The following is a 15,482-nucleotide window of genomic DNA, read 5'->3' as shown; positions in this document are numbered from 1 at the left end:
CTGCCCTCAAGCCACGGAATCTGTCCCATACCCATGGATCCCACAGAGCCAACAAGAATTCGTTGTGTCCTTCTCATCACCTTGGCCAACCCGGTGAGGACCCATTCCTTGCTTCAGCTCTCCCACCACCCTTCCCTGCCCTCGTTCAAAGACCCTCAAAGCCCTTCCAGAATCAGTAAGACATTTTCTGGCACAGAATAGATCCAAGTCTCAACAGAAACTCTTCCCAAAGACAACTTGTTGATCACACCACAGCAAAACCAGTCAGGCTCCACCGTATCACAATGCTTTATAGCCCTGATAACACTCTCTCCAGTATTTCATCATCATCATCACTATGCAGACACCAGAACTGGAAGAGATACCAGTTGCTCTTCCCAGTGCAGGAGCCCTTTTCATCACAGCATAACGCTGACCTCTCCTGTTGAGATGATAATACCTCAAGACTCTGGACTTTCCACCTATTCTTCAACCCAAAGACCTTCAAAACAAGCATCCCAACTTCCCGAGATCTCCCATCTTAAATTTCTCGTTCCTAGAGATATTTGATCATTCATGGCTGAACAAGGAGTGACCAAGGAGCCCAACCTTTCTTATGGATTCTCATAAAGGGTTGCCATTCTGGTATTTCTACTCAACTTTTAAGAAAGATTTAATTTAAGCTGTTATGAGACACAGATGATAAAAGGTAACAAACTACAAAAAAGAAAAAAAAAAAAAACACAAACCAACTGAACCAACCACAAACCCAAAACTCAGAAAAGCTGAGGGAAGACACAATTCCAAACCCCAACAGAAGAACGCTGAAGGAATGGCTAAACAAGAAGCCTACACAATTGAAAAGACTTCTAGAGGTCATCCCTGGCTCCTGCTTCTCTATCTCAAAGGAGCAGAAGGGACATGCAATTTCAGTCTTTTGCAAAACTTGTGTGGAAATCCGTAGAATCATAGAATTTTCTAAGATGGAAGGGACCTTTCAGATCCTCAAGTCCAACCAGCAACCCAACACTGACAAAAACCACCACTAACCCATGTCCTTCAGAACCATGTCGGCCCAGCTTTTAAATATCCCCAGGGATGGTGACTCCACCAGTTCCCTAGGCAGCCTGTTCCAAGGCTTGATAACCGTTTTGGGTGAAGAAATTTTTCCCAATATCCATCCCAACCCTCCCCTGGTGACTCTTGAGGTCATTTCCTCTTGCCCTATCACCTGTTACTTGGAAGAAGTCAGCCAGAGCCTGGCATCAACTTCGGCAAACCCTCATTATGTGGCTGATGTCCCTCAATGCCACAAAGTTAACCAAACAGGAGACCCCGCCAGACATGTTTTTTTTCTCTATGCCATGTGCCACTGAAGCAAAAATTCCAGCATCTGAAGCCTGCACACAAAATGTGATAGCCTTTACCCCAAATAACTATCACAAGAGGACTCAGGTTTCCCTTGGGACAAAATAAGGCTTGAGACAGGGACAAACTCCAGCTCCTGGATGACAATGAATCACAGAATCACGGAATGACATGGGCTTGGAATGAATCTCTGGAGATCATCTAGTCCAGCCAAAGCAGGTCTACCCAGAGCAGGTTGCACAGGAACGGGTCCAGGTGGGGTTTGAATGTCTCCAGAGAAGGAGACTCCACCACCTCTCTGGGCAGCCTCTTCCAGGGCTCTGACACCCTCACAGCAAAGAAGTTCCTCCTCATGTTGAGGTGGAACTTCTTAGGTTCAAGTTTGTGCCCGTTACCTCTTGTCCTGTCCCTGGGCACCACTGAAAAAAGCCTGGCCCCATCCTCCTGACACCCACCCTTGAAGTATTTATAGGCCTTGATCAGATCCCCCCTCAGGCTTCTCTTCTCCAGACTCAAAAGACCCAAGTCCCTCAGAGAGATGCTCCAGGCCCCTCATCATCTTTGTAGCCCTCTGCTGTCCCCTCTCCAGCAGTTTCCTTCACTGAAGAAAAAAGTCATAAGCAACGACTGTCCCTGTGCACAGCGAGGCCAGAAACATGAGCTCTGGCATTACATGGTGAGACCAGATACCCAGGTTGGTAGCAAACATCTGCCAAGGAGTTTCTGATGGTCCTAAAGCAAAGCAAATGCCACCAGCCTACCCTAGCAATGCACGTGTAAGGAGATGTTTACCCTCTTGCAAGCTACTACAGATTAAAGTCCGTTTTTTAACCTTTTACAAAAATAAAAATGCCAGCAAAAGGGTAGGTGGTCGTCTTTACCTTGCACTCTTCATCCAGTAGGTCCAAGATACCGAGCTTCGCCTCTATGAGGTCTATGCAGGGCTGGTTATCGTAGAAGTCTATGAGAGTCCAAGGGATTCCCTCCTTCATGTACTCCTCTTGTTCCAGCTTAAACACGTGCTGAGAGTGGAAAAACAGTAGAATTACGGATTGTGACCCCAACCAGCACCGCGCCAGCCCCTTCCCCGTTCACTCACTCGGAAACCATGGGGCAGTGGGGGCGGGGGGGGGGGGGGGGGGGCGGGAACAAGGCTTTAAATGACTTTCACTAGAAAATGACTGAAGCTGTCACTACATTTAGGTGGGAGCCATATATTGAAATGACAACGACACACATATCTCTCGGGCTGAGAAAAATTCCTCTCTCCTTCCGCGTTCTGCCGATTAAACCAGTGACCCGCAGCAGGTTCCCAAACTGGGACCACAGCCAGGGCTGAGCGCCTGGGTCCCCATCTGTGAGCAGAGCTTCACAGGGAGCCACCCATCGACCTAGATGGGATATCAGCAGCAGTATCTAAGACTCAGAAACATTTCTTGTAGTTTCTGATTTAAAAAAAAATAAAAAAAAAATATATATATATAAAAAAAAAATCTCTGTATGGCTTAATATATCTCAGACCTCTGGCCAAGCAGATAAATTGGTTATTTCTGAGATACTCTAAGCGTATTAAAAAATGACTTTTCAAATGGGACTTTTTTCTTCAAAGATAGCTTTTTAAAATCTCTTCAACCACGTCATCTCCGAATTTGAATTTCTAAGCTTCAGAAGTGATAGTCGGACTTATTAAAGCCAGAGATGAAGAGGGCAAAATACAACCCATCGTTTCCTTTTCGTTTTTAGCAGCAGCGATCTGATGCGTTAAGCTACACCGCAAATGCTCATGTCCACGTGTATGATTCATAGATTGGTCCAGGCCGGAAGGGACCTCCAAAGGTCATCTAGTCCGACCTCCCCGCAGTCAGCAGGGACACCCCCAACTAGACCAGGTTGCCCAGGGCCTCGTCGAGCTTCACCTTGAATATCTCAAGGGAAGGGGCCTCAACCACCTCCCTGGGCAACCTGTTCCAGTGTTCCACCACCCTCACGGTAAAGAACTTTTTCCTAATATCCAACCTAAATCTCCCCTTCTCCAACTTAAAACCATTGCCCCTCGTCCTGTCGCTGCAGGCCTTTGTAAACAGACCCTCCCCAGCCTTCCTGTAGCCCCCCTCAGGTACTGGAAGGCCGCTATGAGGTCTCCCTGGAGCCTCCTCTTCTCCAAGCTGAACAACCCCAGCTCCCTCAGCCTGTCCTCATAGGAGAGGTGCTCCAGCCCCCTGATCATTTTGGTGGCCCTCCTCTGGACCCGCTCCATCAGGTCCATGTCCTTTCTATATTGAGGGCTCCAGACCTGCACACAGCACTCCAGGTGAGGTCTCACCAGAGCAGAGTAAAGTGGCAGAATCACCTCTCTGGATCTGCTGGCAACACTTCTTTTGATGCAGCCCAGGATGTGATTGGCCTTCTGGGCTGCGAGAGCCCATTGCCTGCTCATGTCCAGCTTCTCGTCCATCAGCACCCCCAAGTCCCTTTCCTCAGGGCTGCTTTCTAACACCTCATCCCCCAGCCTGTATTTATACTGAGGATTGTTTCTTCCCAGGTGCAGAATCCTGCACTTGCTTTTGTTGAACCTCATGAGGTTCAACTGGGCCCACCTCTCCAGCCTGCCCAGGTCCCTCTGAATGACATCCCATCCCTCTGGTGTATCGACAGCACCACACAGCTTGGTGTCATCTGCAAACTTGCTGATGGTGCTCTCAATCCCTCTGTCTATGTCTTTGATAAAAATGTTAAACAGTACTGGTCCCAGGACGGACCCTTGAGGAACACCACTTGTCACTGCTGATGATACGGTTTCAAAGTGCCGAACTTCTCCGCAGTGCTTAGAGCTGCTCAGATATAACCAGGTTGTTTTTCCCCCCCGCCCTCGTATCTTGAAACTGATACTAATATTTTCCCCGCTTACAAAAAAAGCACAAGAAGACCCCTTACTGGTTTCATTTCCAGTGAACGTTAAGTGGTTGTATCTAATAAAATAGAGGAATTCCAGGTTTTTGTGAAGCGTGGCCAAGTGAAAAACAAGGAGTGTGTCTAATTCTGCTACTTAATAGAGAGTTTTTCTGCAGAGGTTTAAGCCACACTTAATGGGGAGGTTTCCATCCATGTTTTGTCTTGAACTGGAAACCAGGACTCTGCACAACACCACAGAATCACGGAATGATATGGGGTTGGAAGGGACCTCTGGAGATCATCTAGTCCAACCCACTGCCAAAGCAGGTCCACCCAGAGCAGGTCCCACAGGAACGTGTCCAGGCGGGGTTTGAATGTCTCCAGAGAAGGAGACTCCACCACCTCTCTGGGCAGCCTCTTCCAGGGCTCTGACACCCTCACAGCAAAGAAGCTCCTCCTCATGTTGAGATGGAACTTCTTATGTTCAAGTTTGTGCCCGTTCCCTCTTGTCCTGTCCCTGGGCACCACTGAAAAAAGACTGGCCCCATCCTCCTGACACCCACCCTTGACGTATTTATAGGCCTTGATCAGATCCCCCCTCAGCCTTCTCTTCTCCAGACTCAAAAGACCCAAGTCCCTCAGCCTTTCCTCATCAGAGAGATGCTCCAGGCCCCTCAGCATCTTTGTAGCCCTCTGCTGTCCCCCCTCCAGCAGTTCCCTGTCCTTCTTGAACTGGGGAGCCAAGAATTGGACCCAGTGCTCCAGATGGGGCCTCACCACTGCACTCCATCCAGGTTTTGGGTTAGGATTCATAGAATCACAGAATGGTTAGAGTTGGAAGGGACCTTAAAGATCATCCAGTTCCAACCCCCCTGCCATGGGCAGGGACACCTCCACTAGAGCAGGTTGCTCAAAGCCCCATCCAGCCTGGCCTTAAACACTTCCAGGGATGGGGCAGCCACGAGGATTGAAAACACACAGAAGAAAAGCGACAAACTATCTCCTTATTCAAACCCACCAGCGAACCCTTGCATAAACCATTTGCAAACCCGCTTCCAGTATCATGCTCATCAATCGACCAAGCACCGTTTTCAACTTGATACGAATATTTAACGCGATTCCAAGGCACAATCATCGCGCGGGAGTGATGGTACCCCAAGGACTACGTTGATGCTGGCCAAAGGATGCAGAAGCCAGACATAAAATAATCCAGCTTTTATACGTTTTCTGCTCAGTCACATGGAAGGCTTCCAAGCTGACCTTACCGAGTTGAACTGCTGCTGGAGTTTTTCGTTGGCGTAGTTGATACAAAACTGTTCAAAGCTATTCACTTCAAAAGTTTCAAACCTGCAAAGCAATGAATAAATCAGCATTAAGCAGTGGTGCTTCTCAAAATCTACTTTTTTTTTTTTTTTTTTTTTTTTTTTTGCCTGCAACAGCATCGTCTGCGTGACGGGAGATACCGGTTATTCAACCGTCTCTTCGCATTCCTCCTATCCCAGGTCTACGCTTTATTCTTTCCTTCCCCAAAACGTCTATCTTTCCTTGCAACGACTCAAGGGATTCGAGAGTCTCTTCTGCTACGCGTGAATGAGATATTCAGTACGACCGTAGCTTCCTGCCCATCAGGCAGAAGCTCTGCCTGAGCCGAGAAATGTAACAGCCTCTCTTGGGGGGGGGGGAAAAAAAATATTATGAAATATTAAGTCCAAATATATTCACTGCAAAGGTGAGGGAGAAACGGTAGCTTCTGTCTTAAAAGAGCCAAGGTGGTATTTTTAATGTAATTCAATAGAGCAGAAAAAGGTGGTGTTAAATTCGTAATTACAGCCTCTGTATTGCATCCCTGATAGCGCAAAAATTAGATGCACGTGAGCAAGCGATTTCTGGGAAGGCAGAGGGAGAAACGGTGCTTTCAACTCCAATTCCATCACTTTCAAGACCAGGTTGGACAAGGCTTTGAGCAACCTGCTCTAGTGGAAGGTGTCCCTGCCCAGGGTAGGGGGGTTGGAACTCAATGATCTTTAAGGTCCCTTCCAACCCAACCCATTCTATGATTTCTTAGAGGGAGTTTGGTGTTGGTCTTGGCGATCCCCCTCCTGACCAAAGGTCCCCTCGCCCAAACATCACCCTACCTCCTCCACGGGCCACCGGCCAACTCCAAAAAAAAAAAAAAAAAACTGGCTTCCTAATCACAGTTAGAAAAGAAAAAATACCTAGTTTTAATAACACAAACTACCGTCAAGCAGCAGAAAGCCAGCAGAGCCCCCAGGGCGGTCGGGGCTGAAGGACTCAGAGCCCGGAGACAGGTAGAGGGACCTGGGTTTGCTCTTAAAAATGGACATTTTTCAGCTACCACGGGAAATTATGTTATTTCTATTTCTATTTTTATGGCACATTTGGAGGAGAGAGGAAAAAAAAAAAAAAAAAAAGTCTTTGACACACGACTGTAAAGATTAAAACTAAGGGAAGAAGTGGCAAAGCTCCCTGTGCTTAACGAATAAGCTGCCGTAACGATAAATGAGCGGCGAAATAATTGCTCGGGTAATGGGTGCCGTAGGAGCTGACAGAAGAGTCTTTAAGCACTAAACAAATGAAGCCTTTTTTGCATTTCCTCCACAAAATCAGTATTTCTAGTGTTTTCTGAGGACTCCCCTGGCTGTTTTCCACGTGATGCGGCTATTCCCCAGGTATTGCCAGGTGGTAATCCCCTCACCACAGAAAATGCCTCAGCCCTAAGGAACAGGAAAATGAAAAATGGGGAAAAGGAGCCACTTTTGTGCTTTTATCGGTCCCACAGCCCTCGAGGAAACCCAGGACCAGCTCCCTCTCTGCCTGTCCCCGGGCTGGCATTGTCCCAAAGCCGGTGCAGCCCACGCCGAGCAGATGATGCTCAATCCCTCCTCGTCTCAGGAATTCAGCTTTGCAATCTTTAGTTCAACAAAATCCGGCATCTGGGACAAAAGAATGTTTATATTAAACACGCGGCCAGAGCCTCAGTGATGAACGTGTCCTGGAAGAGCTCCTGATGTGCTTGATCTTGGTTGCGTGGCCATCACACCAAGCAGATCAGGGCCTTCAGCTCTTGCACCTGAAGGGTCTCCTCCTTGGAAACACCAACTCCTGCAGGTTCGCGATAGGAGCAACGGGGCAAGAAAAGATTTAATTAAAACGGTGATGGAGAGGCACGGTGAGCTGGGTGGAAAACCACAACGAGAGCAGGGGTACGAGAGGAAAAGATATCGGAGTGGAGACTCTTTTTCTGCTTCAGAGACACCAGCTGTGATTTATGAACCCCCTCAGCAAGTGCAATCCGAGGGCAAAGCAGCTGTACCACATCAACTCCAAGGGAGATTTCACCAAGTCACTAATTAAGAGACTCTGCCAGCGTGATTTGCTAATTTACAGAGCAGTTTGGGCACCGGCTCCGCACGTGTCCTCGCCAGGAGGTCCTGGCTCTTCTGCTGTACGACTGGGATCTCCTAAATCCGCTGCAGCACCAGGGTTACTACTAAAATATTTAAAGTTCATAAATAAGTCCAGCGTACAGCTGGCCGCCTGGGTGTCCACACTTCCCTTCATATGGCAAACGGAGGAAAAACAAGCCATTTCCAAGTCCAGGAACGCCACAGGAATCAACTCCTGGGATGGACTGCGGTATTGCCACTACAGCAATCGAGGCATCTTCAATAAATACATGAAGGCTTTTAATCCTGCACCCTCTCACCCCAATATTAATGGAAAATAAAAGATGTGGGGTCAAGCATTGGAGAATTAGGAGACCCACAGCCTCTGCACCCTCAGTTTGGATCCCGTCCCTAGAAAATCCCACCCCTGGGGACATTCCTCCTCGAGGAGGGTGGGGACAGAGGTGCCCTCGGGATGTCAGGGATGCGCGGTGGAGGCTGAGAGCAGGCTCCCTGCCTTGGGACCTTAATCCCCCTCCTAGAGGGAAAGGAAAAACAACAGACATTTAGGGAAAAAAACAATTCCAGTATTTGGTAGAACGTGTTAAAACTCCCAAATAACCTGAGTTTGGGAAACTAAATCACTTTCAAGGCTTTCAATCACTTTTTTTTCCGGCTGCCAGCACCCAAAGCCCCTGTGTTGTTAATTACTCGGGATTTAGACAAAAATATTCCCTTCTGAAAGAAGATGGGACTCTCACACGAGTGTCATGGCCCAGAGTGTGCGCACCCTTCCCCTGCAAATCCGCCTTTTTCGATAGGACCTGCAGGTCCCCAGTGAAAAAAAAAAAAACAAAACAACACCCTGCGGTGACACCAGAGCTGTAAAAGCATCAGCTGTCCCACGCGCTGGACGTGACGCACAGGAGACCTGAGGCCAAGGCAGGTTTTTCTTCCACACTAACAGGTTTTCAAGCCCAGCTTAATCTTTCATGAGCGTTATCCTCAAGTCTCTTTTGATTCAGACTGCTGAAAAAAAGGCATCTGATTTTGTAACTCGGGCGGTCCAGCTTCCTGCGCTGACCCGCTATCGCCCCCAAAGCTCCACCCCGAAGCTTTATTTATCATATTCCAGCCCGTAGAAATCTCTATTTCTAGGGATGCCGATGGGAAACAGCTTTTCCATCTCATACAGTCTCCCAACCAGACTGTGCCAATCCAAGCTGATGATTTAAGATCCCAGTAACCGTGCAGGTATTATAACCATAAAAGCTTTCTGCAGCTGACCCAGAACCGCTTGGGCAGGATATCGTTCTGAACTTCAGGTTCACTTAGATCTGACAGATTCTTGTTCTTTTGCCTGGGAGAGTTCGTAAACATGAGATCTCAAGATCAAAAAATACATCTTCTCAAATTAATCCCTCCTGAGGCTGCGCATTTATGGTGATGGTAATTTTGGTAGCTAAAGTGTGGCAGCACTAAGCCAATAGACCAGCATGAATACAATCATAGAATCATAGAATGGTTTGGGTTGGAAGGAACCTTAAAGATCATCCAGTTCCAACCCCCTGCCCTGGGCAGGGACACCTCCCACCACACCAGGTTGCTCCAAGCCCCCTCCAAACTGGCCTTGAACCCCTCCAGGGATGGGGCAGCCACAGCTTCTCTGGGCAACCTGGGCCAGGCTCTCACCACCCTCACAGCAAAGAAGTTCTTCCCCACATCTCATCTCAGTCTCCCCTCTTTCGGTTTAAAACCCTTCCCCCTCGTCCTACGGCTCCACTCCCTGATCAAGAGTCCCTCCCCAGCTTTCCTGGAGCCCCTTGAGGGACTGGAAGGGGCTCTAAGGTCTCCCGGGAGTCTTCTCCAGGCTGAACAACCCTAACTCTCTCAGCCTGTCCTCACAGCAGGGAGGCTCCAGCCCTTGGAGTGTCTTCGTGGCATCCTCTGGAACTGCTCCAACAGGGCCATGTCCTTCCTGTGCTGAGGACTCTTTTGCAACCTTTTCTATTATTCCCATCCCCTGCCACAAGCCAAGGTCAAGCGTTCACGGCCGCAAGGGCGAGACAAATCAGAAAGGACTAATTAAACACCCTCAAAAGCAGAAAGCGTGCCTACCCGTAGATATCGAGCACGCCGATGAAGGAGTGCTGCTTGACGGTGGTGTGCAGGGCCTTGTTGATGTGCTGCACGATCCAGTTGAAGAGCTGGGCGTAGATGTGCTTGGCCAGGGCGTTCCTGGCGTTCACCACTTGCTGCACGGACATGTTCTTCACGTAGGTCTCGGCCGTGGTGATGAGCTTGCGATGGCAAAGCCAGTGCTGCATTTGGCTGTGCTCCACGCCCAGCAAGCCGCAGAAGTTGTTCAAGTGCTCGTCCTCGCTCTGTGGGGGGGGGGACAGGACAAGAAGCAAAGTCAGCAGGTCGGTGACACTCCAAAATTAAAGAGTTTTAACAAGAAACGAGCAGCATTTCATGCCCATCTAGGGAAATACTGTGTATCTCTGTGGTTGAGAGGAAATAGAGGAGCGACGAGCACTCATCCAGTTGCTCTAATCTTCATGGACATGGATGAAAGGGAGCTCTAAATGGCGGTACACCCTACGGTTGTCCTCTGCTCTGACTATCCTTAAGGTCTTAGACTCGATAAAGAGCAGATTTCCATGGTGAACCACCAAGAGGAAAGAGCCCCTCTGCGCTTTAACTCCTCCTCGAGCTGCAACTTCACGCTCCTTCAGTACAACCTTGATTAAGCCTCAAGTTAAAGCTTAGGATACACCTTTTACAAACTAACTCCGTTTTGCGCAACAAAAATTGGAAAAATGGGCATTACCAGAAGGGCTTGTGTTTTGCATAATCAATAAAACGAAAGGGGAACTTCGTTTCCTCGAGGGCATCGTTATTTTTTCCTCCTCAAACTAAGGCAAGGGAGCTGTGGGTCTCTATTACGCTAAGACAGCGGGCACTTATTTTGGAGAACAAGAAATCAATTTTCCTTTCCTCTGTGTAATAATACGTATCTAAAGGAAATAATTTATTTCCAGTTAAATACGTGCTTATATAGAAGCCGGATGGGTTTGGGGAGGGAGAGAAAAACACATTTTAAAAGCCCTCTGGGATGTTTTTTTGCTCCGATACCTTTTTGCCCATGGATTCGAAGTCGGAACAGGATTAACTGAATACCATGCAATTAGATCTGAAGGTAATTAAAAAACACGAACTCCGTTACGGAGCTCAATGTCGTCGGAGCAGACCACTTTTACCTATCCGTGTCGCCAAATACCAAGCAAATTACCCCCAGCATCCAACTAATTGCACATCGCGTTATCTCAAGGGTACCACTGAAAGTGTGTGCAGAACCCATTTTAATATTTTAATTAGGAACAAACGACCCGGTCTGGGATACAGTGATAATTGACAGGACATTATTTTCCATATAATCACTTTTTTTCCCCCCCCGAACTAACACAGGAAGAGAAAAAACACCCCTAAGGCACCTTTAGTCTTATTTATTCTTGTTAATTAACGGCGGGGTGCTCGTTTGGATACGGGATGGCCACATTACAGGCAGCAGCTTCATGGCTTTGCCTGTAGCAAAGCGGTTGTAGAAGCATCACACCTTCTGCTGGTGGGAGTCACCGTTTCCCCAACAATCTGTGCACCGAGTCTTTTAAGAAAGCAGAAGAGTTAAAGATGGGTTGGGACTTAAGGTGGAAAAAGGACCTTTGAATCGTCTCGCTTACGGGCTGGTTAGAGAGGATAAATAATTTTTTCTTCCAGGAAAAAGACAACAACCAGGAAATTAGGAGGTGTTTTAAAAACAAATCAAAGAAAACCAGGAGGAAAAGGGCTTTCTACCAAAGGATGCTGCTGCGAAGCTCAACCCACCCAATGTGACCCGATTTATGAGCGTAAAAAGGTCCCCCCCTCCGTGTCCCACGCGCGACCTACCGATACGCTACAGGCATCGCCGTCACGTTCCCCTTGGATTTCCAAGTTCCCCAGGTGCAGAATGGCAGCAATTATCCTAAAAATGGCCATCTGATGAGATTCCTTCACTCCTACGGGAACAATTGACAGCTGATTTTTCGCAACAGAAAACCAATTGCAATTCACAGTTTGTTGGAAAACGCTGGCGGCATTTGATTTCCATCCCGGGGCTGTTGGTTTTCAAAATTATCCGACCTCTCCCAATAAACTCATCAAGGATGCTACTCCCTCATGATCAAAGGGGATCAGAGCTATAGGGGGCTCTGCAGCTTTTATAGAAACAAAGAGGTGCTTCTCTGCCACCGTAGGGACAACGAGATCTCACTGACAACCGAAACACAGAAATGACAACTTCTTGCCGGCGTCCCACAACCAGAAGAGAAAATTAAAAGCCGTGGACGTGACGTAGAGGCACGACGCCTCCAGACTGGTGCTACAGCCAGTCACCAGGGAGGTGACACGAAGCTCTGCATTGCTGTCCCCGGTATCTCAACAGGAGCTACGTGTTGTGGGTATTCGCTGGGGGTTGTAAGATTTGGTGGACAGCCGGCTTAACATGAGCCAGCGGTGTGCCCAGGTGGCCAAGAAGGCCAACAGCATCCTGGCTTGTATCAGGAACAGCGTGGCCAGCAGGAGCAGGGAAGTGATGGTGCCTCTGGACTGGGCACTGGTGAGGCCCCACCTCGAGTGCTGTGTTCAGTTCTGGGCCCCTCACTACAGGAAGGACATGGAGCTGCTGGAGCGTGTCCAGAGGAGAGCCACCAAGCTGGTGAGGGGTCTGGAGAACAAGTCATATGAGGAGAGGCTGAGGGAACTGGGCATGTTTAGTTTGGAGAAGAGGAGGCTGAGGGGAGACCTCATTGCCCTCTACAGCTACCTGAAAGGAGGTTGTAGAGAGGTGGGTGTTGGCCTCTTCTCCCAAGGGAATAATGACAGGAGCAGAGGAAATGGTCTGAAGTTGGGGCAGGGGAGGTTTAGATTAGATATTAGGAAGAATGACTTTCCTGAGAGGGTGGTCAGGCACTGGAACAGCCTGCCCAGGGAGGTGGTGGAGTCGCCATCCCTGGAGGTATTGAAGAAACGTGTAGACGTGGCACTTCAGGGCATGCTCTAGTGCCCGAGATGGTTGGGTTGTGTCTGTTTGGCGGTGTGTGTGGTGTGTGGTTGTGGGTGTTTGTTTTGTTTTGGTGTTTGGTGTTCTGGGTGGTTGTGGGGTTTTTTTGGTTTTGGGGGTTTTTTTGGTGGTTTTTTTTTGTTGGTTGGACTCAATGATCTCAAAGGTCCCTTCCAACCAAGAATATTCTGTGATTCTGTGGTATTATTGCTTTATGTATTTTTCCGGCAGGCTTTTGCCGGCATTCCCAGCAGGAGCTTGGCTCAGCAGCAAGCTCTCACACAGCTTTCTTGCCACATCTTGCATTTTTTACATCCCAACCGGGCTTTCTGTTCCCCTTTTGTGTTCAGTGCCGGTGTCCTAATTATCTACCCAAGGTCTGAGACATCACCTGCTGGTTTTTGAATTACCAAGAGCTTCCCTTTCTCTCTCTCTCTCTCTCTCTCCCCCTCTCGGGACTTTTCTGTTATCAGCGCAGTGAGAAGCGTTTCAAGGTTACTAAAAGGAGCAACGCTCTGCTGTTACTTGGCACTCTTAATTGGAGTTAAGCCCGGCCAGGGCGGGGATTTGCAGATAAATCTGACTTCTCCTTGGTTACACGTAAAAAAAAGGCAAGACTAGAAAGCGTAGCAGCAATTTCACCAGGCCCTGAAGAGAAGCAGAGAGAGCCGAGAAACACCGAAGGAAAATGAGGAAAGGCCGAGCTAGAAGAAGAATGGGAAGAGCAGGAAAAATTGGCAGCGGAGGAAAATGCTCGTGCAGTGCTTCACAGGGACCATCAAGGACACACGGGTCCCTTTGGGGATACAGAGAGGAGGACCAAAGTGAGACCGCAGGTGGAAGAGGGTCCTCTGGGGATTACAGTCCCGTGGGCAACCTTAAAGCAACCAGAGGCATCATATTTTTTGGAGCAGTTAACAGCTAGAAGTCACAACAGCTGGACAAGAGGGGGGTAAAACCAAGATCCCGCTGTCACCCCGAAAAGAAAAAGAGATGGAGCCCATTTAAAACACAAAAAGGACAAATTTGGGGGAAATAACTCGCAGTTATAAGGTTTGAAATGAGTCCTCAAGCTCGCTGCCAGCGCAGCGGCTGCGCTACAGCTGCTCGGGGGGATTTCACAGCTGGCTGCAAACATCACGAGCTCCTCTCCCAAGAGATGAACCGCACCGGAAAAGCACCGAGACTTAAGAGGGTTTCAAAACTCGGCTTCAGATAAATATTAATAAACTCTGGGAAAAGTTTTCCCCTGCAAAAAATCGGTTTTCCTATCAAATAGTCTCTGCCGCGGGCAGGATACGGCGCCGCGTAACCAGAGCGTGGTTGTTGCAGCGGTAGATTTTTGCAGCTGGCGATGCAAATGCCGGCTCGGCACTGCAGGGAGGTACTCAGCTAATTATCCCCAGTAATTAGCTACTCGGTACAATACTGTGACGGTCCGAGAAGTGACATCAACCTCAACCCAAATACAGATTGAACTGTAGAGTAATAGCTCTTTTCCTGCTTGGAAATAGGGGAAGAAAATAGCAAGTGGAAGCTGCAGCAGAGCTTTGACTCCCGGATGGTTTATTTTGGTTTCTCTTAAATTCAGTGTCCTCTTCTCTTAAATTCAATGTCCTTTTCCATTTCACTGCTGCTTCGCAGGGAGCTGTAAGAAACCCCTTCTGAAGCTCATACTAAAGAACAAGGCAAAGCCAACTAGGTCACAGGAAGATGGATTTATACCTCTTAGTGTTAAAGGAGAGTCATATAATTCAGGCAAAATACTTAAAAAAAACCCACATTTGCAAAAGACTTCTGGTTGGGAAGCCTCCGAGAAGAGCAAGCCCTTACCAAGCAGGGTGAAGGCGTGCCTGGTTTTCTCGAAGTCATCAGCATCGTCCACGCCGTCAATAGACGTGTCACCACCCTGAGAAGTGTAGAAAAAGTCTTCGGCACATGCTAGAAGAGAAGAAACACAAGAATGGCATCAGCAACCAGTAGCTTTCCATATCGTGTACTGGGATGCTCCCTGTCCCCCATCCTGTCCGTCCCCGAAGCGCACCCGCCTCCTTTTAACTATGGTTTCCTCAGAAATGGATGAAGTACAACCTTGATAAATCAGTGCAACTAATTCTTGCAGTGATGAAGCCCCTTCCTCGTGCAAACCAAGTTCAAACAGAGCAGAGCTGTGGTATGTTTGGGCTTCGAATAACTGCTCTATCGCACAGGTGCATAGAATCACAGAATGGTTCAGGTTGGGAGGGAACTTAAAGACCATCCAGTTCCAACCCCCTGCCCTGGGCAGGGACACCTCCCACCAGACCAGGTTGCTCCAAGCCCCATCCAACCTGGCCTTGAACACCTCCAGGGATGGGGCAGACACATCTTCTCAGGGCAACCTGGGCCAGGGTCTCACCACCCTCACAGCAAAGAAGTTCTTCCCCAGATCTCATCTCAATCTCCCCTCTTCCAGTGTCAAACCCTTCCCCCTCGTCCTATGGCTCCCCTCCCTGATCAAGAGTCCCTCCCCAGCTTTCCTGGAGGCCCTTGAGGGACTGGAACAGAATGGACCTGTTGGAACGGGTCCAGCGGAGGGCCACAAAGATGATCAGAGGGATTGAGCACCTCCCCTATGAAAAAAAGCTGAGAGAGCTGGGGTTGTTCAGAGAAGGCTCCGGCGAGACCTCAGAGCAGCCTTCCAATATCTGAAGGGAGCCTACAGGAGAGCCGGAGAGGGACTCTTTGTCAGG

At 48.6% G+C, this 15,482-nt stretch overlaps 1 protein-coding gene across 1 annotated transcript in view; it reads right to left on the bottom strand.

The window, feature by feature from the left end:
* LOC141476738 (unconventional myosin-Vb-like) overlaps nucleotides 1–15,482 on the bottom strand; it is a 170,439-nt gene that overhangs the window by 88,781 nt on the left and 66,176 nt on the right. Inside the window, exons 8-12 of the mRNA XM_074165546.1 lie at nucleotides 14,584–14,691; nucleotides 11,598–11,707; nucleotides 9,765–10,030; nucleotides 5,505–5,586; nucleotides 2,229–2,369 (exon numbers count right to left, since the gene is read on the bottom strand). Coding sequence (XP_074021647.1) covers nucleotides 2,229–2,369; nucleotides 5,505–5,586; nucleotides 9,765–10,030; nucleotides 11,598–11,707; nucleotides 14,584–14,691 — 707 coding nt within the window. The remainder of the gene's footprint in view (nucleotides 1–2,228; nucleotides 2,370–5,504; nucleotides 5,587–9,764; nucleotides 10,031–11,597; nucleotides 11,708–14,583; nucleotides 14,692–15,482) is intronic.

The sequence above is a fragment of the Numenius arquata genome, chromosome W (genome assembly GCF_964106895.1).
Source record: "Numenius arquata chromosome W, bNumArq3.hap1.1, whole genome shotgun sequence".
Taxonomy (NCBI): Eukaryota; Metazoa; Chordata; class Aves; order Charadriiformes; family Scolopacidae; genus Numenius; species Numenius arquata.
Note: the sequence above shows the minus strand (reverse complement) of the source record. Positions and strands in the feature narration are given on the sequence as shown.